The sequence below is a fragment of the Cherax quadricarinatus genome, chromosome 55 (assembly GCF_038502225.1).
Source record: "Cherax quadricarinatus isolate ZL_2023a chromosome 55, ASM3850222v1, whole genome shotgun sequence".
Classification (NCBI taxonomy): domain Eukaryota; kingdom Metazoa; phylum Arthropoda; class Malacostraca; order Decapoda; family Parastacidae; genus Cherax; species Cherax quadricarinatus.
The window spans coordinates 14,152,707-14,178,209 of record NC_091346.1 but is presented as its reverse complement, the minus strand read 5'-3'; the positions used below and the strand labels follow the sequence as shown (position 1 = coordinate 14,178,209).

The 25,503-nt window shown below is 44.2% G+C and overlaps 1 protein-coding gene across 15 annotated transcripts in view; it reads right to left on the bottom strand.

Moving 5' to 3' along the window:
- LOC128699018 (uncharacterized) overlaps window positions 1–25,503 on the bottom strand; it is a 657,033-nt gene that overhangs the window by 182,943 nt on the left and 448,587 nt on the right. For all 15 annotated transcript variants that reach the window (XM_070096843.1, XM_070096846.1, XM_070096852.1 and 12 more), the window contains one exon: window positions 22,623–22,723. In XM_070096843.1, the coding sequence (XP_069952944.1) occupies window positions 22,623–22,723 (101 nt within the window). The remainder of the gene's footprint in view (window positions 1–22,622; window positions 22,724–25,503) is intronic.

Here is a 25,503-nt window from a genome sequence, read left to right as displayed (position 1 = left end):
CCCTGGGGTACACTGTCAGTTATATAACCCTGGGGTACACTCAGTTATATAACGCTGGGGTACACTGTCAGTTATATAACCCTGGGGTACACTGTCAGTTATATAACCCTGGGGTACACTGTCAGTTATATAACCCTGGGGTACACTGTCAGTTATATAACCCTGGGGTACACTGTCAGTTATATAACCCTGGGGTACACTGTCAGTTATATAACCCTGGGGTACACTGTCAGTTATATAACCCTGGGGTACACTGTTATATAACCCTGGGGTACACTGTCAGTTATATAACCCTGGGGTACACTGTCAGTTATATAACGCTGGGGTACACTGTCAGTTATATAATCCTGGGGTACACTGTCAGTTATATAACCCTGGGGTACACTGTTATATAACCCTGGGGTACACTGTCAGTTATATAACCCTGGGGTACACTGTCAGTTATATAACCCTGGGGTACACTGTCAGTTATATAACGCTGGGGTACACTGTCAGTTATATAACCCTGGGGTACACTGTCAGTTATATAACGCTGCGGTACACTGTCAGTTATTCAACGCTGGGGTACACTGTCTGTTATATAACCCTGGGGTACACTGTCTGTTATATAACCCTGGGGTACACTGTCAGTTATTCAACGCTGGGGTACACTGTCAGTTATATAACCCTGGGGTACACTGTCAGTTATATAACCCTGGGGTACACTGTCAGTTATATAACCCTGGGGTACACTGTCAGTTATATAACCCTGGGGTACACTGTCAGTTATATAACGCTGGGGTACACTGTCAGTTATATAACCCTGGGGTACACTGTCAGTTATTCTACGCTGGGGTACACTGTCAGTTATATAACCCTGGGGTACACTGTCAGTTATATAACGCTGGGGTACACTGTCAGTTATATAACCCTGGGGTACACTGTCAGTTATATAACGCTGGGGTACACTGTCAGTTATATAACCCTGGGGTACACTGTCAGTTATTCTACGCTTTGGTACACTGTCAGTTATATAACCCTGGGGTACACTGTCAGTTATATAACCCTGGGGTACACTGTCAGTTATATAACCCTGGGGTACACTCTCAGTTATACAACGCTGGGGTACACTGTCAGTTATATAACGCTGGGGTACACTGTCAGTTATATAACGCTGGGGTACACTGTCAGTTATATAACCCTGGGGTACACTGTCAGTTATTCTACGCTGGGGTACACTGTCAGGTATTCAACGCTGGGGTACACTGTCAGGTATTCAACGCTGGGGTACACTGTCAGTTATTCAACGCTGGGGTACACTGTCAGTTATTCAACGCTGGGGTACACTGTCAGTTATTCTACGCTGGGGTACACTGTCAGTTATTCAACGCTGGGGTACACTGTCAGTTATACATCGCTGGGGTACACTGTCAGTTATACAACGCTGGGGTACACTGTCAGTTATACAACGCTGGGGTACACTGTCAGTTATACAACGCTGGGGTACACTGTCAGTTATACAACGCTGGGGTACACTGTCAGTTATACAACGCTGAGGTACACTGTCAGTTATACAACGCTGGGGTACACTGTCAGGTATACAACGCTGGGGTACACTGTCAGTTATACAACGCTGGGGTACACTGTCAGGTATACAACGCTGGGGTACACTGTCAGGTATACAACGCTGGGGTACACTGTCAGGTATACAACGCTGGGGTACACTGTCAGTTATACAACGCTGGGGTACACTGTCAGTTGTTCTACGCTGGGGTACACTGTCAGTTATTCTACGCTGGGGTACACTGTCAGTTGTTCTACGCTGGGGTACACTGTCAGTTATTCTACGCTGGGGTACACTGTCAGTTATACAACGCTGGGGTACACTGTCAGTTATTCTACGCTGGGGTACACTGTCAGTTATACAACGCTGGGGTACACTGTCAGTTATTCTACGCTGGGGTACACTGTCAGTTATATAACCCTGGGGTACACTGTCAGTTATACAACGCTGGGGTACACTGTCAGTTATACAACGCTGGGGTACACTGTCAGGTATAATTATGAGAATCACTTATTGGGCCACAACTTTACCTTGGAACTTCTTAATTACACAGGTGTATTGATCTGTCAGGTGACCTCCACTACCTGCCTTTATTGATCTGTCAGGTGACCTCCACTACCTGCCTTTATTGATCTGTCAGGTGACCTCCACTACCTGCCTTTATTGATCTGTCAGGTGACCTCCACTACCTGCCTTTATTGATCTGTCAGGTGACCTATACTACCTGTCTTGATTGATGTCAGGTGACCTCCACTACCTTTATTGATGTCAGGTGATCTCCACTACCTTTATTGATCTGTCAGGTGACCTCCACTACCTATATTGATCTGTCAGGTGACCTCCACTACCTTTATTGATCTGTCAGGTGACCTCCACTACCTTTATTGATCTGTCAGATGACCTCCACTACCTTTAATGATCTGTCAGGTGACCTCCACTACCTTTATTGATCTGTCAGGTGACCTCCACTACCTTTATTGATCTGTCAGGTGACCTCCACTACATTTATTGATCTGTCAGATAACCTCCACTACCTTTATTGATCTGTCAGGTGACCTCCACTACCTTTATTGATCTGTCAGATGACCTCCACGACCTTTATTGATCTGTCAGGTGACCTCCACTACCTTTATTGATCTGTCAGATGACCTCCACTACCTTTGTTGATCTGTCAGGTGACCTTCACTACCTTTAATGATCTGTCAGGTGACCTATACTACCTTTATTGATCTGTCAGGTGACCACTACCTTTATTGATCTGTCAGGTGACCTCCACTACCTTTAATGATCTGTCAGGTGACCTCCACTACCTTTATTGATCTGTCAGGTGACCTCCACTACCTTTATTGATCTGTCAGGTGACCACTACATTTATAGATCTGTCAGGTGACCTCCACTACCTTTATTGATCTGTCAGGTGACCTCCACTACATTTATTGATCTGTCAGGTGACCTCCACTACCTTCAACTTTATTTTCTACCAGAGGCAGATAAAGTGGCATTTTTATTAGTAATTAATTTCACAGGGAGGCTTTGGCCCTGAAAAGGTCATACAGCGCCAGGGTAATGAAAGGTAATTAGGCTTGATCCGAGGATGGAGAGACTCCACTTTTGAAGCTGGGTTGGTTTTGCACTCAGCTTACACAGAGTGTCCATGGTTCGATCCCCGGTACGGGTGGAAACATTAGGGCGTATTTCCTTAAGAGCCCTGATGTCCCTGGTCACTTAGCAAGTAGGTACCTGGGTGTTAGTCGACTGGTGTGAGTGGCATCCTGGGGAACATAATTAACGTAAGTTGCAAGAAATGCTCTACACAGCCAGGGACTTTCTATATGTCACTGGTTATACCAGTTTCAGTGTATCCCTCGTGGTGGACTACAGCGACATTGCTTCAGGTGGGTCTTGTGTGTTAACCATACCACGGGTGGGAATAGAACCTGCGGTCAGAGAGTCTCAAAACTCCAGACCGTCGCGTTAGCCACTGGACCAGCTAGCCACAATAAGATTCGTCCAACTAGGTATATTTCTAAACCATAGGAAGGTGTGTTAAGTCAGTCAATAACTGATGTTACTTTCTCCTCTGTGCCATTCCAGGCCCGGTGGCCTGGTGGTTGAAGCTCCAGCTACACACACGGAGGGCCCAGGTTCGATTCCCAGCGGGGTGGAAATATTTCTACGTGTTTCCTTACACCTGTTGTCATGTTCACCTAGCAGCAAGTAGGTACCTGGGTGTTAGTCGACTGGTGTGGGTCGCATCCTGGGGGACAAGATTGAGGACTACAATGGAAATAAGTTAGACAGTCCTCGATGACGCACTGACTTTCCTGGGTTATCCTGGGTGGCTAACCCTCCGGGGTTAAAAATCCGAAGAAAATTTTATCTTCTGGGCTCCGTTTGTCCCCAAACTATTTGTAATATTTATTTTGTTGATGTTATTTTCTTCCTTTGTTTTCTGTTAATTTTTATATAGTTTTTTTTTCCTAGGGTATTGTAGCCTCTAGCAGCCCTAGTACAGTCTAATTATTATTATAATCATAGCTAAACGCTAAACCCACAAGGGTCAGTACAGTTGAATATTCAAATATTTCATATTTTTTTTACTTTCTCCTGAATCAATTTTAAATTATCTGGCAGTTGCTTGTGTTAAATTGTCTCAATCTTTTATTACTGCATGTGATCAATATTTCTTGTTAGATTGACTATTTCTAAACACAATTTTAACGTTTTGTGTAAACGTTTTTGTAGTTACAAATTCACACAAAAATTAGTTTGCAGCTACTGTTTTTGTCTGTCATATATAACTCGTTATTATTCCCGTACCATCTACTGATACAATCTGGCTCCAAGTCCCTCCCCTTCACACATGCTATCATGCCCCCCTCACCTGCTACAATGCCCCCTCACCTCTTACCATGCCCCCCTCACCTGTTACCATGCCCCCTCACCTGTCGCTAATGACCCCCTTAGTTAATTGCAGACGTGTGGTTGAGAGCGAGGCGTTCACATCAATGAAGGGGTCGATGCTTCCCCATTTATCACCAGTCGTTCCAGGGATGAGGCTCCTGATTACACGCTGCTGCGTGACTGCATCCAGAACTCAAACACTTTAGGTTACACGTCAGAAGAAATCACAACCCTATTCGTGTTCCTGACGAGCAGCCGCCTCCACATGGTAAATTCTGAGTGTTTTTCATGAGTGAAGGAAAACAGTCATGTAAAATAGCTGAGAATAAATTAGTGTATATGCTGTGTATAAGTGGATAATTATATACCCTTCCTGGGATCAAATATGATAGAATCCTTTTTCAAAGGCGCTGTATAAACCTTAAGAATTTAGCTATTCCTAGTGAATGTAACAATAACAGTAACAATAATAATAATAATAATAATAATAATAATAATAATAATAATAATAATAATAATAATAATAATAATAATAATACAAGTTTCTAGTGAAAATCAGAAATCACAGGTCCACAATAAACCTACATTCCTATTTTTCTGCCCAGGAGCGGAATTCTAAAGACCTACACGTATTTTGAGTCAAAAGCTAAAATCAGAGAACTACTGATGAAGGAGCGAGGAGAAATGGCAGTCCCACTGTTGTGTCAGTGTTCTCTGATGATGGTGGGAAGTGAGGACGAAACCAGAGGTAATGTGATATAAGTGTGTGTCTGTCATGGTGATCTTGAGTCCCTGTGTGAAGGCGTGGAGGGGCGGGTGTAGGGGGAGGTGCGAGAGGCTGGGAAAGTAAAGAGAAGAGTAATAATAACGGGAGGAACAGGGTGAAAAGAGGAAGAGGAGGAATGGGAGAACAAAAGAGTGGGGAGGGTTAGGAAGAGAATAATAATATGAGTGGAAGGAAATGTCATTAAAATAACAGTAAAATAACAGCCTGGTTAATCAGACCCTGATCCACCACGAGGCCTGGTCTCAGACCGGGTCGCGGGGGCGTTGACCGCCGAAACTCTCTCCAGGTATACTCCAGGTATGCAAGACCGACACGAGGAGGAATCAGATGCACATGTGTAGCGTCTGGACATTTTTATTCCACGAAGTTTTACTGATTAGTGGCCTTTTATAATTCAAAACAGTAATGATTAATTTGAAAACCCAGTACTTGGCGAAACGTCGTCAAATGAAGATACCCAGGTGCTGCATGTGTCTAGTACCTGAGAGGAAGGAAACTAGAAGGAAGGGGTATAAGAAATAGCAAGGAGGGAGAGGACGAAAATGTAATTGAGGAGGGTGTTACTACTGAGGGTGCTGATGCTGCTGCGACCATCACAGATGCACACAATGGCAGTGACAGAGACACTGACGACCTGTGAGTGTTATACCGTGTTCAGCGCCAGGGTCCGACCAGCTTCTATTTCCTCCCTTATCTACCCCGTAACCCACTGGTGCAGCATTTGCCTTAAAACCGAGATGTATATTAACTCTCTCGATACCTGCTGCTCTTGTTCACCTAACAGTAGGAGCAGCAGGTATATAAAGGCCAAGCTCCATGACTGTGCTCCAGTTCCTTCAAGACTACGGTGCTCTTCACAGACTCCAAAGCTGAGGACTTCAACTTCTGTATATAATTCGTCACATTATACCCTTGTATTGATAAAGCCACTGGTTGGCGAAACGTTAAAATAAAGCTACCTAGATGTTGCACATGTGTCCAAATCTTCGAAAGTTAGTCGGCTGTCTACCAACTATTACCTTGCTAAGATAATACTCCACTTAAGAGGAGTTTCAAAATATTCAAATGTAATATTATAGTCTGGTTTGGAGGAACTATGTTAAAACTGAGTTACAGTATATGATAGAACACACCCAGACTGGTTAAGAGTTGATGAATAATATATTTTGCAACACTTGCGAGTACCCGTGTGAGTGCCCGCGTGAGTACCCGGTATTGTCGGTATTATATACAATTCCTGTACTACTACTACTACTACTACTACTACTACTACTACTACTACTACTACTACTACCACCACCTCTTCCTGCCTATATATAGCCGTCCTGCTCCCCCTCTGGTTAGTGTGACTTTGTCAATGGTCCAAGTCGGACCGAAACGTCGTCGTAAGCTTCTCTCTTTTATGTGCGGGTTATTTGTGTACCCGTGTGAGTGCCCGTGAGAGTGCCCGCTTGAGTGCCCGCTTGAGTGCCCGCTTGAGTGCCCGCGTGAGTGCCCGCGTGAGTGCCCGCATGAGTGCCCGCATGAGTGCCCGCGTGAGTGCCCGCGTGAGTACCCGTACAACCGCTCGTGAGTTACAGAGATCACATTCGGATCTCCAAGGAATAATAAACTTCCACAAACCTCTACTTAAGGAATTTCCAAGACGAGACAAAGGCTGGAAAGTTTTCTGGCAATTCACGTTAGTCACGCCAGACTGGATCCCTGTCGTAACCAATTGTCCTCATGGTGTTCCCATGGGATCTGACCCACTCCTGACCTACTCCACTAAACAGGGGAATATGTTACACAAGCCATATATAGGAACCACTTATGTGTAGACAAATTTTGCAGTAAAATAATTCACAGATAATGCTGTACTTGTCTCCTCAATAAGTTTAGTATTATAAGACACTCTGATTTTATCAATAAGAAAAAAATTGGAGTAAGGATAATAAGCTGAGGAAGCCCAGAACATGGCCATCACATTTTCTTTTCCGTTTAGTCTGTAAGATATACGTTTGTAGTGATTGCTAGCTTCTCACACACTGAGGTCCGTTGTTCGATCCTTGGTACGGGTGGAAACATTAGGACGAGTTCCCTTAAGACACCTGCTGTCCCTGTTCACCTATCAGCAAGTAGGTACCTGGGTGTTAGTCGACTGGTGTGGGTCGCATTCTGGGGGCAATATTAACCTAATTTTCCCGAAATACTCTGTATAACAAGGGACTTTCTATAAAGGATGTCACTGATGTTAGCTATGGTCTGTGTAAGTTGCATAATGTACTTGCAGAAATTAAGATTATTATTATTATTATTATTATTATTATTATTATCATATTTAATGAGAAGCGCTAAACCTGCTGGAGTCATACAGCGCTGGGGAAAATGGGAGGGACTCAGGCTCGATCTAAGGAAAGGGCGGGTAATTCTAAGCCTTTGTATAAAAAGGTCTTCACCAGCCTTAATCATTATTATAATCAAAACTAAGCACTGAGACCGGGGCCTGAGACCGGGATCTGAGACCGGGCCGCAGAGACGATGAAACCCAGAAACCATTCACACAACAGATCATGTACCATTCACAACAGTGTGGCAACACTCACCGAGGACATTTTGTACATGTGACGTAAATAACTGAGCACACTGACTCCAGGCTAAGGGACTGATTAACTAATTCTCCTCAATTTTCACCGTTCTTCTCTATTTTGGACTCAAGAAGCCACTGGCTGGCGAAGCGTTTACTCAATAAAAATTCCCAAATGTTGCAGAAGTGTATCATTCTTCCACATTTTCTACAACCCATTAATTTCCCACTTTATGATACCATTTTGATAGAAAGATTAGTCTGGCCCCATTAACTAGTTCCAGCCATTCTAGCACCACCACCACCATTAACTGTACACATTAGAAACTTGCTTATTGGAATTTTGTTACCTCGTTGTCAGATATTGCTGCCATTTAGACTTATTTGTGTTTAGAAGATATCTTCTTACCACATCGGCAGTCTCCCACTAAGATAGGATGACCCTAAAAGAACGAAACAAATTCACCATCTTTCGTCCTGGTAATATATATACATGTATATATATTATATATATATATATATATATATATATATATATTTATATATATTATATATATATATATATATATATATATATATATATATATATATATATATATATATACATACATACATACATACATACACAGAGAGAGAGAGAGAGAGAGAGAGAGAGAGAGAGAGAGAGAGAGAGAGAGAGAGAGAGAGAGAGAGAGAGAGAGAGAGAGAGAGAATATCCAATAAAGAGTTGGGTTATAAACAGTTCAATCTCTTGTATCATCTGCAGCTCACACACACTTACCCTTGAGAGTAATATAGTCAAGAAGATGACTGATGTCTTGCTATGACCTCAGTTTTTTTTTAGAGTATGATAGTCAATTTTTCTCCAGTGGCCATAAGCAGAAGTCGACATGTGTCTTGTAGCGAGTGTTGCAAGGGCAGGTTGATGGGTCAACTTCCATCTTTATTGCACCAGTCCATGGCCAGCCACCTCTACTATCAGTCCCATACATCACTTTCCCCCAACCCACACATCCTCACCCACACAAACACACAAAACCACATACACACACACACACATTCGGGGCCAGGAGCTAGGACTCGACCCCTGCAACCTTAACTAGGTGAGTACACACACACACACACACACACACACACACACACTGTTGGAAGGTTATAACAGTTTTCGCAGGGATTTAAGGAAGTAGTTCCTTAGCATCAGGGGGGTCAGAAAATGGAGTGACCTGAACAATTAAGCGGTAAAGGTATAAGCTATACAAGGCTTTAAAAATGGGTATGATAGTGCTCACGAAACCAAGGGAGAGTGAACCTAGTAGCGACCAGTTTGCGGCATTGCCAGGAGCTGAGACTTCACCTCTGGAACCACAAATAGATGAGCACGCATATGCAGAAGCGCGCGCGCGCACACACACACACGCACACACACACACACACACACACGCACGTATATACAACAGGCGTAGTGTCTAATCGACATGTGCCTAGGACAAAATGGTAACTAACACACACACAAAGACATCTTAACATCAGCAGCGTTAGCGCTACTAGCGAATGTAAGAACTGCCTTTGGAAACATCAGTTGTATTTAAGAAGTTAAATCACATATGTCACCCCAGATGTTTCAGTAAGCATCACCAGCTTTGATGGCAACACATAGTAAACATACAGAATCTTAAGAAAGTTGAGAAACTTTCCACCAGATTGGCTCAGGAACTACGAGACATAAGCTACAAGGAAAGTCTAAAGAAGTTGAACTTTAGAGGTCAGTCAAATATGGAGGGGTCAGAGGAGAGAACTAAACAAAGATAAGACAAGTAGAGGAGACAGGGACGAGAATCGAAGGGACGGGTGACATAAAGGAATACATATGAATAACAAGAACAAGCAGAATAAGTTGTGGGAGGAAACTCATTACACTGAATCAAAGATCATAACTGTCAAGTCAATCCCAAGAAGCTATTAACCAACTACACTACTAGAACAAAGGTGAAGACACAGCACATAATCCTCTCAGGTTCATTCCTCGCCCAGCTGCCGGTGAGGGTGGACGTTTTTGCTACTCCTCTCTGACAGGCGCAAGTGCTAGCCAGGCTGTCACAATGGTGGTTGGGGTGAGACGCAGAATTAACACTGTCGGCATAGAATTACTGAGAGGTACAATTAATCAAGATTCGGCGTTGACGTTGTTGCCTCTGATTATTCGAGAGACATATGGAATTGAGGATTGCGACCTTTACGGTGTAGCCTTAAATGGAAACTACCGAATGTTCGTGAAACTGCTGTCATCACACGTGTATGAGGATCTACTTGCTCAATATCAGGATGTTGCTATCGAGGTTAACGAGGGCATCCTGGTAAAGATGGTCGATGTTTCGAGTCAATTTACGTATGTAAAGTTACGTAATGTGCCTTTCGAGGCAAATGAAGCTGACCTACGTAGTGTGTTCGGGAAGTTTGGAACTGTACACGTAGCTCAACCAGGCAAGTGGACGGCAGGGGCTTATGTGGGTTATCCGGAAGGTAGTTTTAACCTAAAGATGACTCTGAGGCAACCTATACCTTCGTATGTGTTCTTAGATGAATTTAGGACACAAATACTCGTAACTTACGCTGGCCAACGTAGAACTTGTAGACTGTGTGATGGTTATGATCACATAGCGGCTGAATGTGTGCGGCGGAGGACTGGCCAGGGAATACCAAGAAGTGACATTACGAGGCGAGGACCTACAGTGACAGATCAGAACCGCCAGGATGGACGTAGGCGTGGTCGGTTGTGGAGTGAGGAAGTGGAGGAAATGCAACGTGAGGTGGAGCATGAGGGTGCAGTGCAGCAATTGAGTGCGTCTGATGAGGATGTGATCCACGAGGCGGACAAGGACGTACCAAATGACGTTGAAATTGACGTAGTGCTTGAGACAGTTTTGCAGGAGATGTTCCCTAAATCGGAGGAAGCCTTGACAGAGGTAACGACGGGAGACCAGGTACAGGAACAAGGGGAAGCATGCGGGTCTGAAGAAAGGAATGTAATGTCGGCTTGGCCAAGTAGTGAGAAGGGGAATGAAGTGATAGAGGTGGAGGTGCACAATGAGGAAGGTCAGGAGACTAGCATGGCGGAAGAGGAAGTGTCGAGGAAGCGGGCAGCTGTCACGTCTGACTCGGATGACGTCCTCACTCCAGCACAAAGACCAGGGAAAAAGGCGGGGATTGAAGGTGTGTGTAGAGGCACAGAGAAAAAGAAACGCCAGCAAGGGGTTAGGAGTGGAGGGGATGGGGTGAGTGCCAAGGACGGTGTGTATGAGGTTACTGGACAGCGGAAAAATGTGGTGGGGAAAAGTGGGTGGAAAACGTAAGCAGGCCTAAGGTGTATGACAATTAATGTTAATGGTTTATGTAAGAGTGGTAAGTGTGTATGGTTGCGAGGACTGCTGTATCGTTATAAGGTAGATGTTGTCTTTATACAAGAGCATAACTTGAAAATAGGAAAATTGCTGGAGGTGGATGGATATAGGGCTTTTGTAACTCCAACGACACGTTTAAAAGGTGGAGTAGGTGTTTTAATTCGAGAGGCAAGCCCGTTTGTTTTGCAAAGGTTTGAGGGGGGGGGTGAGGGAAGAATAATGAGAGTGGACGGGTGGTGGATGCGTGAACGCGTGTCCTTTGTTGGAGTGTATGCTCCGGCGGAGAATGATGCGAGGGTAAAATCGGCTTTTGTAAGGGATGATCTGGTGTATTTCTTGAGAGCACTGCCCAGGGTTGCATTGATTGGGGGAGATTGGAATTGTATAATACGGAGATTTGATGCGATGCCAGCGGGGGCAGGATATTTTTCAAACGTGTTGCGAGACCTGTGTAGAGATATTGGGGTACGAGATGCATTTTGGGGTGGAATAGGTGAAGTGCAACATACGTACGTAAGGAGGGAATACGCAGCTAGACTGGATAGGATCTATATAACGCAAGGGGTTTCAGTGGAGTCTTTTAACACTATAGAAGCAATTTATTCAGATCACAGGGCAGTGGTGGTGGGGGTAGCATGGGACTCGTTAGTGAAACGGTTTGAAAGCTACTGGAAATTAAACACGCGACTCCTTGAGGATGAGGAAGTGGAGGAAGGGTTTGCTTCGCTGTGGAGGAAGCTAAGTGAGGAGGCAAAAAGGGTTGATAATGTTGTACGTTGGTGGGACAGTGTGGCCAAGGAGAGGATTCGTAGGTTTTACGTGGGTGAGGGGAAGCGGATAAATCGACTGAAGTATGGATTAACAAATTATTTGGAAAGTAGAATAGGATACTATCATGAACAAGGAGTAGTGGGAGGGGTATTCCAAACAGAGGCAATAGATGATCTGAAGAGCAGGATAAGAGAGGTGCAGGAGGAGAGATTTCATGCGGTGCGGGTGCAGGCGGGTGTGGAGGAAGTGCTTTGGGGGGATAAGCCATCGGCATGTGTGTTGAGGAGACAACAGCAGAGGAGGACAGCGACCACAATAGCAGATTTGGAAGTGCACACTGAGGTGAAAGGGTTTAGGGAGGGGCAGGTGTTAAAAACAACGGAGGTGATGAGTATATTCGCGGATGCGTGGTATGGGCATTATTGGAAAAGTAAAGGAGTTAATAGAGAGGATCTTGATGGGGTGTGTGCTGTAGAGCCCGAAGCTCTGGGGAGTAAGGACAGGGAAGCTTTGGGTGGGGAGATTGAAGAGGGGGAGATATGGAGAGCGCTTGTAGACATGTGCAGAGGCAAAGCACCAGGTATTGATGGACTACCAAGTGAATTTTACTTAAAACATTGGGATCTGTTAAGGGATTTTTTAGTAACGCTGTTCAACAGAATGAAAGATGGGGGAGAATTGGGCGAGAAGCAAAGTACAGGGGTCGTAGTGCTTGTGCCCAAGGGTAAGGGGCAGAGTACACTTAAGGATTACAGGGCGATTACTCTCATGTGTGCGGACTATAAATTGTTCGCGAAGATTTTGGGGAATAGGTTAAAATGTGTGGTGGGACGTGTAGTTTCAAAAGGTCAACTAGGGTTGCCAGGACGGTCGATGGTCATGGGGCACGGAATTCTAAAGGGGTTTGTTGAGAGTTTTGAGGGGACGCAGGAAGGAGGGGGTATGGTGGCGATTGATTGGCAGGGTGCTTATGATCAGGTGGAAAGGGAGGGTTTAAGACAGATCCTTAACAAACAAGGTTTTGGGGATGAGATTGTGGGGTGGGTTGAAACGTTGTATAAAGGGGCAAAAGCGAGAATTCAGATCAATGGACGTGTGGGAGGTGTGGTGAACATGGAAAGGGGCTTGAGGCAGGGATGCCCGCTATCACAGTTATTATTCGCATGTGTGCAAGATCCATTTTATAGGTTGGTTGAGACCAGAGTGTGTGGTGGGGAGGGGTCGAGGGAGGGCTTGATTAGGCATCATGTGGTAGGTTACGTGGATGACACGACACTCCTAGTCCGGAAGGGAACAAGATTGGGAGAGTTGGGAGGGGTGGTTGGCATGTTTGGAGGGGCGACAGGCATGACGGTAAACGTTGAGAAAACAAAGATCATGGGGCTAGGGGAGTGGAGAGACAGAGTTGATTGGGACTGTGATGTGGTGAGAAGGCAGGAAGGTCAGTTATTAATATGTGGCATTTCGTATAGAGCGACCATACGGGAGGCTAGGGAGGCGAATTCGTTGAGAATGGTGGAACGCGTGGAACATCGGTTGGGGATGTTGCGGTCTTATCACTTGACATTGTTGCAACGGGCGATTGTTATTAACGTATTGCTGTACAGTAAGGTATGGTATGTAGCAGCAGTTTTTCCATTGCTGAGAGCTGACATTACTCGTATCCTTAGAAGTGTTTTTAGGTTCTTATGGGGCTCAGGATGTGAATGGATGAAGAGGGAGGTGGTGACTTTGCCGGTGAGGAAGGGAGGTTTAGGTCTGTTGGACCTGGGAAGGAGGGTGAAATGCATTTTTGTCAGGTGGGAGTGGAAAAGATTAGGGGGACAGAGGGGGACATGCATGCAAAGGTTACATGATATTTTGAGGGGAATGTATGTGGGTGGGGAATGGAGGGAGTGTGAGATTTTGTTGAGGGCACTTTTGTGGGCGCGCGAGCCAGACAAATTAAAGGTGAGGGATTTATATCGAATATTGAGGGTAGAGGAGACGGCCCCAGTTGAGGGGCTGTTCCCGATGTATGCATGGGGAGCTATATGGAGTCTGTTCGGTAAACTAAAGTTAGGGCCCAGGGTGCGAGAGATCATGTTTAAATTTTTACATGGGATTCTGCCTACTGGATCAGTCCTCAGAAACAGACGTGTGGTAGAGGAGGGTTGGTGTGGGTTATGTGGGGAGTTGGAAACAGCCTATCACGTGGTATACTTTTGCGATTTTTTGGGGAGTGTGAGGGAATGGCTGGGGAAAGTGGTCAGGAGGATAGGAGGAACTGGGGTGTCAGTGTTGAGAGCGCTGAGTCTTGATATAGGGGGGGTGGGGGAGAATGTGGCACGGGGAGTAGCTTATATCATGGTGGATTTCGTGTACATATCGTGGGGAATGAGAGGGGTGGATTATGGGGAGACGAGGAAAAGAGTTTTAGCGAGGATTTTTTGTAGGACAATGAATAGGAATCGGGGAATTTATGGGAGGAGATGGGAGGGAGCTTTCACTGAGGGTTACAGGTCCATAACTGTTGGGGAGTTGCTAGAGTTGTGACGGGGGGGGGAAGTGGGTTTAGATTGTTGTGTAAAGCATTAGATAAAAAAACGGGGGGGGGGTACCAAACGGGCTTGCCAAACGAAAGATGTTGGTTTGGTGTGCATGTGCGTGGGGGAGTGATAAGTGCAAGAGAGAACGATTGTGTGTAATTGGGGTGTGCATGGGAGTAAAAAAAAAAAAAAAAAAAAAAAAAAAAAAAAAAAAAAAAAAAAAAAAAAAAAAAAAAAAATCCTCTCAGGTAGAGCTCAATACATGTACACAAGAACACACACTCACACGACTCCTCTACGAAGTTCAATAAACTGCAGAAGGAAAATCTCAAGAGTTTTCAATGTCGACAAGTACACTTTTACGTCTTGTTACGGATACACAGACCGTGTCTAGACGACACCAACCAAAGTTATTATATTCACGCAGAAAAGAATCGAAAAAAAAGACCATTACCGGTTTATTGTTTTTTTAGTATACAATAACAGGAGAGGAGAGGTGATGATGCCAGGTGTTAACAGGAGAGGTGATGATGCCAGGTGTTAAGAGGAGAGGTGATGATGCCAGGTGTTAACAGGAGAGGTGATGATGCCAGGTGTTAAGAGGAGAGGTGATGATGCCAGGTGTTAACAGGAGAGGTGATGATGCCAGGTGTTAAGAGGAGAGGTGATGATGCCAGGTGTTAACAGGAGAGGTGATGATGCCAGGTGTTAAGAGGAGAGGTGATGATGCAAGGTGTTAAGAGGAGAGGTGATGATGCCAGGTGTTAAGAGGAGAGGTGATGATGCCAGGTGTTAAGAGGAGAGGTGATGATGCCAGGTGTTAAGAGGAGAGGTGATGATGCCAGGTGTTAAGAAGAGAGGTGATGATTGTGAGGGAAAAGTAGGTGTAAGTGGGGTTAAGGTTGTTCGGGCAACCAGGAACCATTAGCGAGTTACGTTGCGCGCGCACCCCCCCCCCCCTCTGGCGGGCTGGGGCAAAACTAGTTCCTGGTGTCCGATTTGTTAAAGTTTCTACTCCTGGTAATATTGACCTTACCTGGTGTGGATTGAAGTTTGGAGAGTCACTTCACCTCCACTCTTCTCCTAATCAGGTAGGGTGATCTACCAGGAGTATTACTGTTTGTTCTTTTCTTTTGTTTGCTGGTTACCAGTATTGATTTTGGCATTTATCATTCTTTTTCTTTCTTAAATGTTATATTATCATGACTATGGGTAACCAGTTTATTTTTTTCTTATTACCAGCTCTGTTCCTGGCGTGGTCTTCCAGGATAGACGCCAGATAAAGGAGCAAGACGTGTGTTAATAATACTTATTAACATTATTCTACTACCACCGGCCCTTACCTATTCTACTTGTGCTCCATCCAAGTGGTAGGAGATTCCAGAACATCGGATTGTTACCATCTGCCCAGGATAACCTACATAAATAACATCAGAGGAACTATCCAGGGCCATACCTACTCCTGCCCAACTAAAAGACCTGAAGGCCATTTTTTTTATTATATTTAAATTTTAAGTAAAATTCTCAAATCATTATTCTCATTTTTCCTAAGTTATTTCTTTATTTATTTATTTCCATTAATTTCTTTTGTTCAGTTGGAAGCTGTATAATCCTCCGGGTTTAGCGCTTCCCCCTTGATTATAATAATAATAATGTTCAGTTGGAAGGCGTTCCACTGACAATGATGTCAGGTGTTAAGAGGAGAGGTGACGATGCCAGGTGTTAACAGGAGAGGTGATGATACCAGGCATTAAGAGGAAAGGTGATGATACCAGGTATTAAGAGGAGAGGTGATGATGCCAGGTGTTAAGAGAGGTGATGATGCCAGGTGTTAAGAGGAGAGGTGATGATACTAGGCATTAAGGGGAAAGGTGATGCCAGGTGTTAAGAGGAGAGGTGATGATACCAGGTATTAAGAGGTGATGATACCAGGTATTAAGAGGTGATGATACCAGGTATTAAGAGGAGAGGTGATGATACCAGGTATTAAGAGGAGAGGTGATGATACCAGGTATTAAGAGGTGATGATACCAGGTATTAAGAGGAGAGTTTGTGTGAGAAAGTAAAAAAAAAAAACGTGCAACAGTCAGTTTTAGTTAAAATATCAAAGTCTGTAGTGAGGGCACCCAGGGTGTGGGCAACCAGGGTGTGGGCACCTAGGGTGAAAGCACCCAGGGTGAGGGCACTCAGGGTGAGGACACCCAGGGTGAGGACACCCAGGGTGAGGACACCCAGGGTGTGGGCACTCAGGGTGAGGACACCCAGGGTGTAGGCACCCAAGGTGAGGGCATCAAGGCGTTAAAGGCGAGGTTAGAAACAAGGTCTACGTGCTGTTTGATAAACGGGACAATCACTCAACAGATGTTTGGCTCCTAGCACAACCAGACAAATCTCAGACATGCTGAGCGCCTCTTCTTGCAACACAGTATCATTCTTGCAACACAGTATCATTCTTGCAACACAGTCTCATTCTACACCAATACCAAGCATCAATTTCTGAGTGTTTCTTGCATGCAGAAAACTGAAACATTTCAAGTTAGACCAAGTTGCATTGTCTATTAACAATACATAACTAACTAATCCCCAAAAATTAAAAAAAAACTTTAGGGAGTGGCGTCTGCAAACAAATTGATTTTTACGAGACTATGAATTAGTGAAAAAATATTTCTAATGATAAGCAAACTAAGAAGTCGATTTATTAAGCAAGGCTCTTCAAGGAAGGCTCCTTGATGCTACTGAGGGACTCTTGATCTAAGGAACTGAATCTGTGCTCCAATTCCCTGAGTTATACCTGAATGCCTTCCGTTTCCCTCCCCACAGGCGACAACAACAACAACAACATTTATAAAGGGATTCTGGGAAACCGGTTAGCCGGACTTGAGTCCTGGAGGTGGCAAGTACAATACCTGCACTCTGAAGGAGGGGTATTAATATGTTGCAGTTTTTGTTAACTAGAGTGTCAGCACGCCACTAGCAAGACAGTGTAGTGAGTGATAATGAAAGTGTTTCTCCTTTTTTGGGTCGCCCTGCCTCGGTGGGAAACGGCAGATATGTTAATAAAAAATAATACTTACCAAGGCAACGTTAATATGAGCACATTGTGACAAGGGTAAGGATGATCTGTTCATAGTATGACTGTGGAAGTATATTACGAACTGGCATACACTATTATGATTCACTCGGAATGGGTCGAAATTCCACCCATTCCTTGGTATGTTCATGTGGGAGACTTCTGGCCAATACCGATAGCAATGAAAGGACGAAGACCAGAAATACAATTACTGTTTGATTAAAACCACTATTTTTTTCGTTAACTGAGACCAACGACACTACCAGAGGACAATAATGCTCAAAAACACTGAAGAAACAGTCTGAAAATAGAGAACTCCATCAGCGCCGTTGAACCAGCCACCTTACCCAGAGACGTCTGACATCCTATGTTATCCCTTCAAGCCATTGCTTTTCATATGCAAATTAAGTTTTATGGACCCTGGTATATCTTTTCCGCCCCATTGTGCTGGGAATGAAACCTGACCAACAGATGGAAAGGCAATTATGCATATGCAGACGGATGAACAAACAAGCTTAGGCAGTCAGTCTGGGAAACAATTCCAGCATAGTAACATCAGTAGCAGCAGCACCAGCAGCAGCACCAGCAGCACCAGCAGCACCAGCAGCACCAGCAGCACCAGCAGCACCAGCAGCACCAGCAGCACCAGCACCAGCAGCACCAGCACCAGCACCAGCAGCGCCAGTACCAGCAGTAGTAGTAGCAGTCCTGGCAAGACTTCACCTAGCTAAATACATTTGTTAATGGTTCCGAGGACCACTATCTCCATGACTCGATCTCAGGCTAGACTCCCTAAATTGTAAATTTAATATTTTATAATTAGGAATTAAGGAAGACAGGGCAGTAAATATAACTGTTTAGTGAATGTAAGTAGAAGTACGTAAAGTCTGAATGTGAGTAAAAGTGTGTAAAGTTTACTTACGCTCCATCCTGCGAAAAGACCAACAATCCTACAGGAGTGAAATACCTTGACCAGACTTTCCAGTCTGACACACATAACAGGACGGGTAGTACCCTCCTAGATGGTTGTTGTCTACCAACTTATGCAAAGATCTCAAAATCATGGCTATCATAACTCCACGAGAGATCTGAGGTGCACAGGTCGTAACATCACGAAGTTTGAACAATATATACAAGTTGCAGCGGATTTTCTCTCTTCGTTTTCCTTTACCCAGGTGGTAAATGCTTCACCCAGGTGGTAAATGCTTTACCCAGGTGGTAAATGCTTCACCCAGGTGGTAAATGCTTCACCCAGGTGGTAAATGCTTCACCCAGGTGGTAAATGCTTTACCCAGGTGGTAAATGCTTTACCCAGGTGGTAAATGCTTCACTCAGGTGGTAAATGCTTTACCCAGGTGGTAAATGCTTTACCCAGGTGGTAAATGCTTCACCCAGGTGGTAAATGCTTCACCCAGGTGGTAAATGCTTTACCCAGGTGGTAAATGCTTTACCCAGGTGGTAAATGCTTCACTCAGGTGGTAAATGCTTTACCCAGGTGGTAAATGCTTCACCCAGGTGGTAAATGCTTCACCCAGGTGGTAAATGCTTCACCCAGGTGGTAAATGCTTCACCCAGGTGGTAAATGCTTCACCCAGGTGGTAAATGCTTCACCCAGGTGGTAAATGCTTTACCCAGGTGGTAAATGTTTCACCCAGGTAGTAGATGTTTCACCCAGGTGGTAGATGTTTCTGTGGCAATATGTTTATTGTGGAATAAATCACTCCTTCAAGTTATTATTATCATAATCATAACTAAGCGCTAAACTCACAAGGGTCACACAACATCACTCCTTCAAGGCAAACTTTCCTACAAGTAAACTCGTTAAAAAACGAAATGTGTGAACGTGTCTATCTCTCAACGATATATCCCCTCAAGGAAGGTTCCTTGATGTTGGTGAGGGGCTCTTGATTTAGGGAATTGGATCTGTGCTCCAGTTCCCCGAATTAAGCCTGAATACCTTCCACATATCCCCCCCCCCAGGCGCTGTATAATCCTCCGGGTTTAGCGCTTCCCCCTTGATTATAATAATAATAATCAACGATATAAGCCAAACAATGTTTATACTACATTACCATAAATTACACTACATTACCATAAATTACACTACATTTGCATGCAGTTAAGCGAAAATAACGAAATTATGTAGACAGGCGGACAGCCTCTGGCAGCGGCTGATACACAGGCCTCATTAATTAGTCGGCAAATATACGCTAGAGTATTATGTTCTTTTGATCCAAGAGATTAGAGCTACTCTCCCCAACCTTGGATCACACTTTATTGCCTCGCATTTCCCCGGCAGTGTACGAGACCTACGGGTTAAGCGCTTCCCCTTAACTACAGTAATAGACCATTACTCTGAGGGAATGACGCCTTTACAACAATGACCTTCGAAATATTACGCAGGTTCGTGCAGTTATTGAGATAATTTGCATATTGGCAAGACCATCCATAACACTGGCGAGGCACCTTGTTAATACACTCTAATAACGTTACTACCTGAGTCATTTACCCTGGTGGTGTTTGGTGTCCTGCAGTGTGTGTGTGTGTGTGTGTGTGTGTGTGTGTGTGTGTGTGTGTGTGTATTCACCTATTTGTACTCACCTATTTGTGGTTGCAGGGGTCGATTCATAGCTCCTGGCCCCGCCTCTTCGCTGATTGCTACTAGGTCCTCTCTCCCTGCCCCATGAGCTTTACCATACCTCTCCTTAAAACTATGTATGGTTCCCGCCTCCACTACGTCACTTTCTAGGCTATTCCACGGCCTGACTACTCTATGATTGAAGAAATACTTCCTAACATCCCTTTGATTCATCTGAGTCTTCAACTTCCAATTGTGACCTCTTGTGTCTGTGTCCCATCTCTGGAACATCCCGTCTTTGTCCACCTTGTCTATTCCGCGCAGTATTTTATATGTCGTTATCATGTCTCCCCTGACCCTCCTGTCCTCCAGTGTGTCAGGCCGATTTCCCTCAACCTTTCTTCGTAGGACAATCCCCATAGCTCTGGGACTAGTCTTGTTAAAAACCTTTGCACTTTCTCTAATTTCTTGACGTGCTTGACTAGGTGTGGATTCCAAACTGGTGCTGCATACTCCAGTATGGGCCTGACGTAAATGGTATACAGAGTCTTGAACGAATCCTTACTGAGGTATCGGAACGCTATCCGTAGGTTTGCCAGGCGCCCGTATGCTGCAGCAGTTATCTGATTGATGTGCGCCTCAGGAGATATGCTCGGTGTTATACTCACCCCCAGATCTTTTTCCTTGAGTGAGGTTTGCAGTCTTTGGCCATCTAAACTATATTGTGTCTGCGGTCTTCTTTGCCCTTCCCCAATCTTCATGACTTTGCATTTGGCAGGGTTAAACTCAAGGAGCCAGTTGCTGGACCAGGCTTGTAGCCTGTCCAGGTCTCTTTGTAGTCCTGTCCGATCCTCATCCGATTTGATTCTTCTCATTAACTTCACATCATCTGCAAACAAGGACACTTCTGAGTCTATCCTTTCCGTTATGTCGTTCACATATACCAAGAACAGCACAGGTCCTAGGACTGACCAAGTGGAACCCCGCTTGTCACAGGCGCCCACTCTGACACCTCGTCACGTACCATGACTCGTTCTTGCCTCCCTGTCAGGTTTTCTCTGATCCATTGCAGTGCCTTTCCTGTTATGTGTGCCTGATCCTCTAGCTTTTGCAGTAACCTCTTGTGAGGAACTGTGTCGAAGGCCTTCTTGCAGTCCAAAAAAATACAGTCGATCCACCCCTCTCTCTCTTGTCTTACTTCTGTCACCTTGTCATAAAACTCTAGTAGGTTTGTGACACAGGATTTTCCTTCCCTGAAACCGTGCTGGTTGTCAATTATACACTTGTTTCTTTCCAGGTGCCCCACCACTCTCCTCCTGATGATCTTCTCCATGACCTTGCATACTATACACGTTAGTGATACAGGTCTGTAGTTTAGTGCCTCATGTCTCTCCCTTTTTAAAAATTGGGACTACATGTGTACTCACCTATTTGTGGTTGCAGGGGTCGAGTCACAGCTCCTGGCCCCGCCTCTTCGCTGATTGCTAGGGGTGTGTGTATGTGTGTGCGTGTGCGTGTGCGTGTGTTTGTGTGTGTGTGTGTGTGTGTGTGTGTGTGTGTGTGTGTGTGTGTGTGTGTGTGTGTGTGTGTGTGTGTGCGTGCGTGGAGAGAAAGAGAGAGAGAGAGAGAGAGAGAGAGAGAGAGAGAGAGAGAGAGAGAGAGAGAGAGAGAGAGAGAGAGAGAGAGAGAGAGGAAGGGAGGGGAGGAAAGAGAGAATTACGTAGTGATTACTCATAAATATGTACAGGTTAATTTTCCACAAGGGTTCTTATACTCAACTGGAAGCACAAAGACTGGGAGAATAATTACTAGTGTTGTGGGTCTCTGGAAGTCACTCACACATACCAGAGTAAATTGACTCACAGAACCCACACTCTTAATATATCAAGACTTTCACTGGTAAAAAAAAATAGTACTCATTATTAGGAAAGTCGTTGAAACAATGGTTTTTTATAGTGGAATCCTTATAAAGATTTACTCGGGGAGAACCTAAGCTCTATCCCTTAAAAAAATTGTTTAACGTTGCCAAGCTTAGTGCTTTAGTTTTCAGCTTAAATTATTCTGATTAGTTTTCCCAGAGAGATGTATAGATAAGTCTCCTAATGCATTCTGCTTCTGCCCACTTAGCAGTAAATATAACTACCTGTGAATTAGCCGAGTTTTGTAAGCGGCATCCAGGGCAAATTTGGTTTACTGATGTGTATAACAACTCAATTCATGCTGAAATTACTCTGAAATCGTGGAAAAAGTACTTACAAAATGCAGGGAATTTAATTAGGCAAATAAAATTGGTTTACCTACCTACCTACCTACCTACCCATTCTCTCTCTCAAATATTACTTATCCTTACCTTCCGGCACAGGCATCTCCCACATCACTTATCTCCAGATGCAGGTGTCCTCCAAGTCACTTACCCATCCCTCCCTTAACCTTCAGGCGCTGATTTCTCTCTTATATCCTACCCATCCCTATCTTACCTCCTGGTGCAGGCTTCTCGCAGATGAAGTAGTTTGAGGCGAGGCAGGAGCGGTCATTCCAGTAGAGGTTGTGTGTGGCCCGAGATCCCTTCGTTGCTAGTCTGAAACACAAATACTGTAGTTAATGCTCCCTCCAGCAGCTGACTCAACACACACACACACACACACACACACACACACACACACACACACACATACATGGTACATATTTTGGGTGCTAAGAATCGCCCAGCAAAACAGCTGATATACAAATGATTTTATGCAATAAAACTAACTCAAACATACTGAAAACTATTAAAAGGTTAAGCTTTAGTGTGTAAAACTTAAGAGAATTAAAGCAATAAACCATCTAAGGCGATTCAGGATTGATTTTAACTTTTTCTTATCATTGTTACAATTATTAATTTTAGTTATGTGTAATGAATATAGGCGTGCCTCGTCAAGTTGGTTGGGTGGTTAATTGGGCTTAAAGCCTAGAGACTACACAAAGTCATTAAGACTGAATATCACCTGCTCATCACCAGACAGGAATATTTTACTTTGACCCCCATTTTAGGGATTAAACTCTAAGAGTACATACAAAGAGACTTATACCTCTCTGTTCTCTGAACCATTCATCTACAAACCTGTCAGACACTGCAACTTCTTGGTATCTTAATACTTAGGAATTCTTCGCTTGACTAATTCTTGGGTACGACCTACTTCCACATTGAACAAATGTGACACCACCTATGACTGCTGCACCTCTCCTGCCATACGGTTTATAAGCTGCTTCTCCGCTGATATGCCGTATTCTATTCAAGATTGATGGACTGAACACATCGACTCAAGGTTTAGGGACTGATTACCTCATTCTCCTCCTGTTCTTCAAGTTTCTCCTACGTATGGACTGATGAAGCCACTGTGTGGCGAAACGTTTCCTCAATAAAGATACCCAAGAGTTGCACATGTGTCTAATTTATCAACATGTCGGTTCTCTGAACCATTCATCTACGAACCATTCATCTACGAACCATTCATCTACAAACACCTCACTGTATATATCCTGTCCTCATCATGTCGGTAAAGGTGGAACCTTATAGTATGGAAGGCGTGTCTGGAATGACCTCCTCTTCAACATTAGATAGCCTGGAAGGGGCACCTTTAAGTGTTTGTCTGCATATTTTTTTTCTTCCAAGGTTTTTGCTTATAACTTATATGCGCCTCATTCATTCTGCTTCAAATCTTCGAAGCTGGTGTACTTTAACCAGGGGAGGTTCTTCCAGCTATTATGTGTAGTTACACTCTTGTTAACTTGATACAAAACCATTCCCAGATTTGGCATCAGTGTTAATGAGACACTTGTTACCCACCACAAAGCCTTTAATACAAATGCACAAATGTCTCATTCTTCAACTTGTAATCTCATCCTTATATGTCTTCTGCTATTCTGTTATTTTTACAGTTCCTTTATAATGTGAGACATCTCGAAAGCGCTTTAAATTCTCCATTTTTTCGCAGTGGCTGCTTTGCATATCGTGGTATCACCTCTTTACTGTGAACTTATTGCATTCGTCAATTTGTAAATAGTTAAGAATACACAAATAACCCGCACATAAAAGACAGAAGCTTACGACGACGTTTCGGTCCGACTTGGACCATTGACAAAGTCACAAAGTCACAAGTGACTTTGTCAATGGTCCAAGTCGGACCGAAACGTCGTCGTAAGCTTCTGTCTTTTATGTGCGGGTTATTTGTGTATCGTTCCAGTCACGGTATTGTGCCTTTTTGTTATTTATAAATAGTTAAGAAAACCGACATCATATCCGTCGATGACTTGAGAAAGTCGCTACTGAACAATTTTCACACTTGCAATACTGATATATCCTACTTAGAAAAAAGATGGAATTGTTGTTTAAGTTTGTCAATATAACAATTTTTTTAACGCTATCATTCTGTTAAAATATCTGGGAAGGGAGGTGGTAACTAAACGTTGTCCCAGTTAACACTTGTAACTGTATCTTTTCTTCACCCAAGACAGCATCCTAACTGCATGTTCCAGTCATAGTGTTGCAACAATTGCTACTAACTCCCACAATTCACTTTGCTAACTCTGAAGTTCTTCAATGACTCAGCGAGGGAACACACAGTGTTCAGTCCGTGATGTGGGTGTTTAATGTCTCCCTTTCTCTTACTTCTGCGGGAGGAAATCCGTCTTTTAGACGAGCTAGCGTGTTTCTGGGGTATTTAAGAAAGCCTTCGCCTCGTTGGTAGCTTCACCTTTACTGACAGTCTTGTTTATTTCACGAGGCTGAAAGTTTTACTGTCTGGCACCGCTGACCTGCACGACCTGACGCCTACCTGTAACCCGTGGTAATTTATTGACGAATACCACGTGTATAGGTACTCTAAATATATCATATATTCGACTATAATGCAATCACAAGACTATCATACCGTCACAAGACAGTCACACAGTCACAAGACAGTCACACAGTCACAAGACAATCACACAGTCACAAGACAGTCACACAGAGATAGGACATGATTTTCACAAGACGTTCTTGACGCCTGGATAACCATGGCAATTGCTCTCTGCCTCCTTTGATGTGATGTTTGTCCGTGAGGAAATAGGGATGAGGGAGTAAGGGTGAGGGAGCAAGGGTGAGGGAGTAAGGGTGAGGGAGTAAGGTAGAGGTAGTAAGGGAGATCGAGTAAGGGAGATCGAGTAAGGGAGAAAGAGCGAGGATGCTGTAACAGGAGGCTTGGATGTATCCCGCTATCTGCCTTCCGCCTCTCGCCCCCACCTCTATAATGGTACCTTGAGTCCCTATAATGATTTTCTAACTCCATTTATCGATGTCATGAATCCCTATAACGGTGCATTAAACCCATATAATAG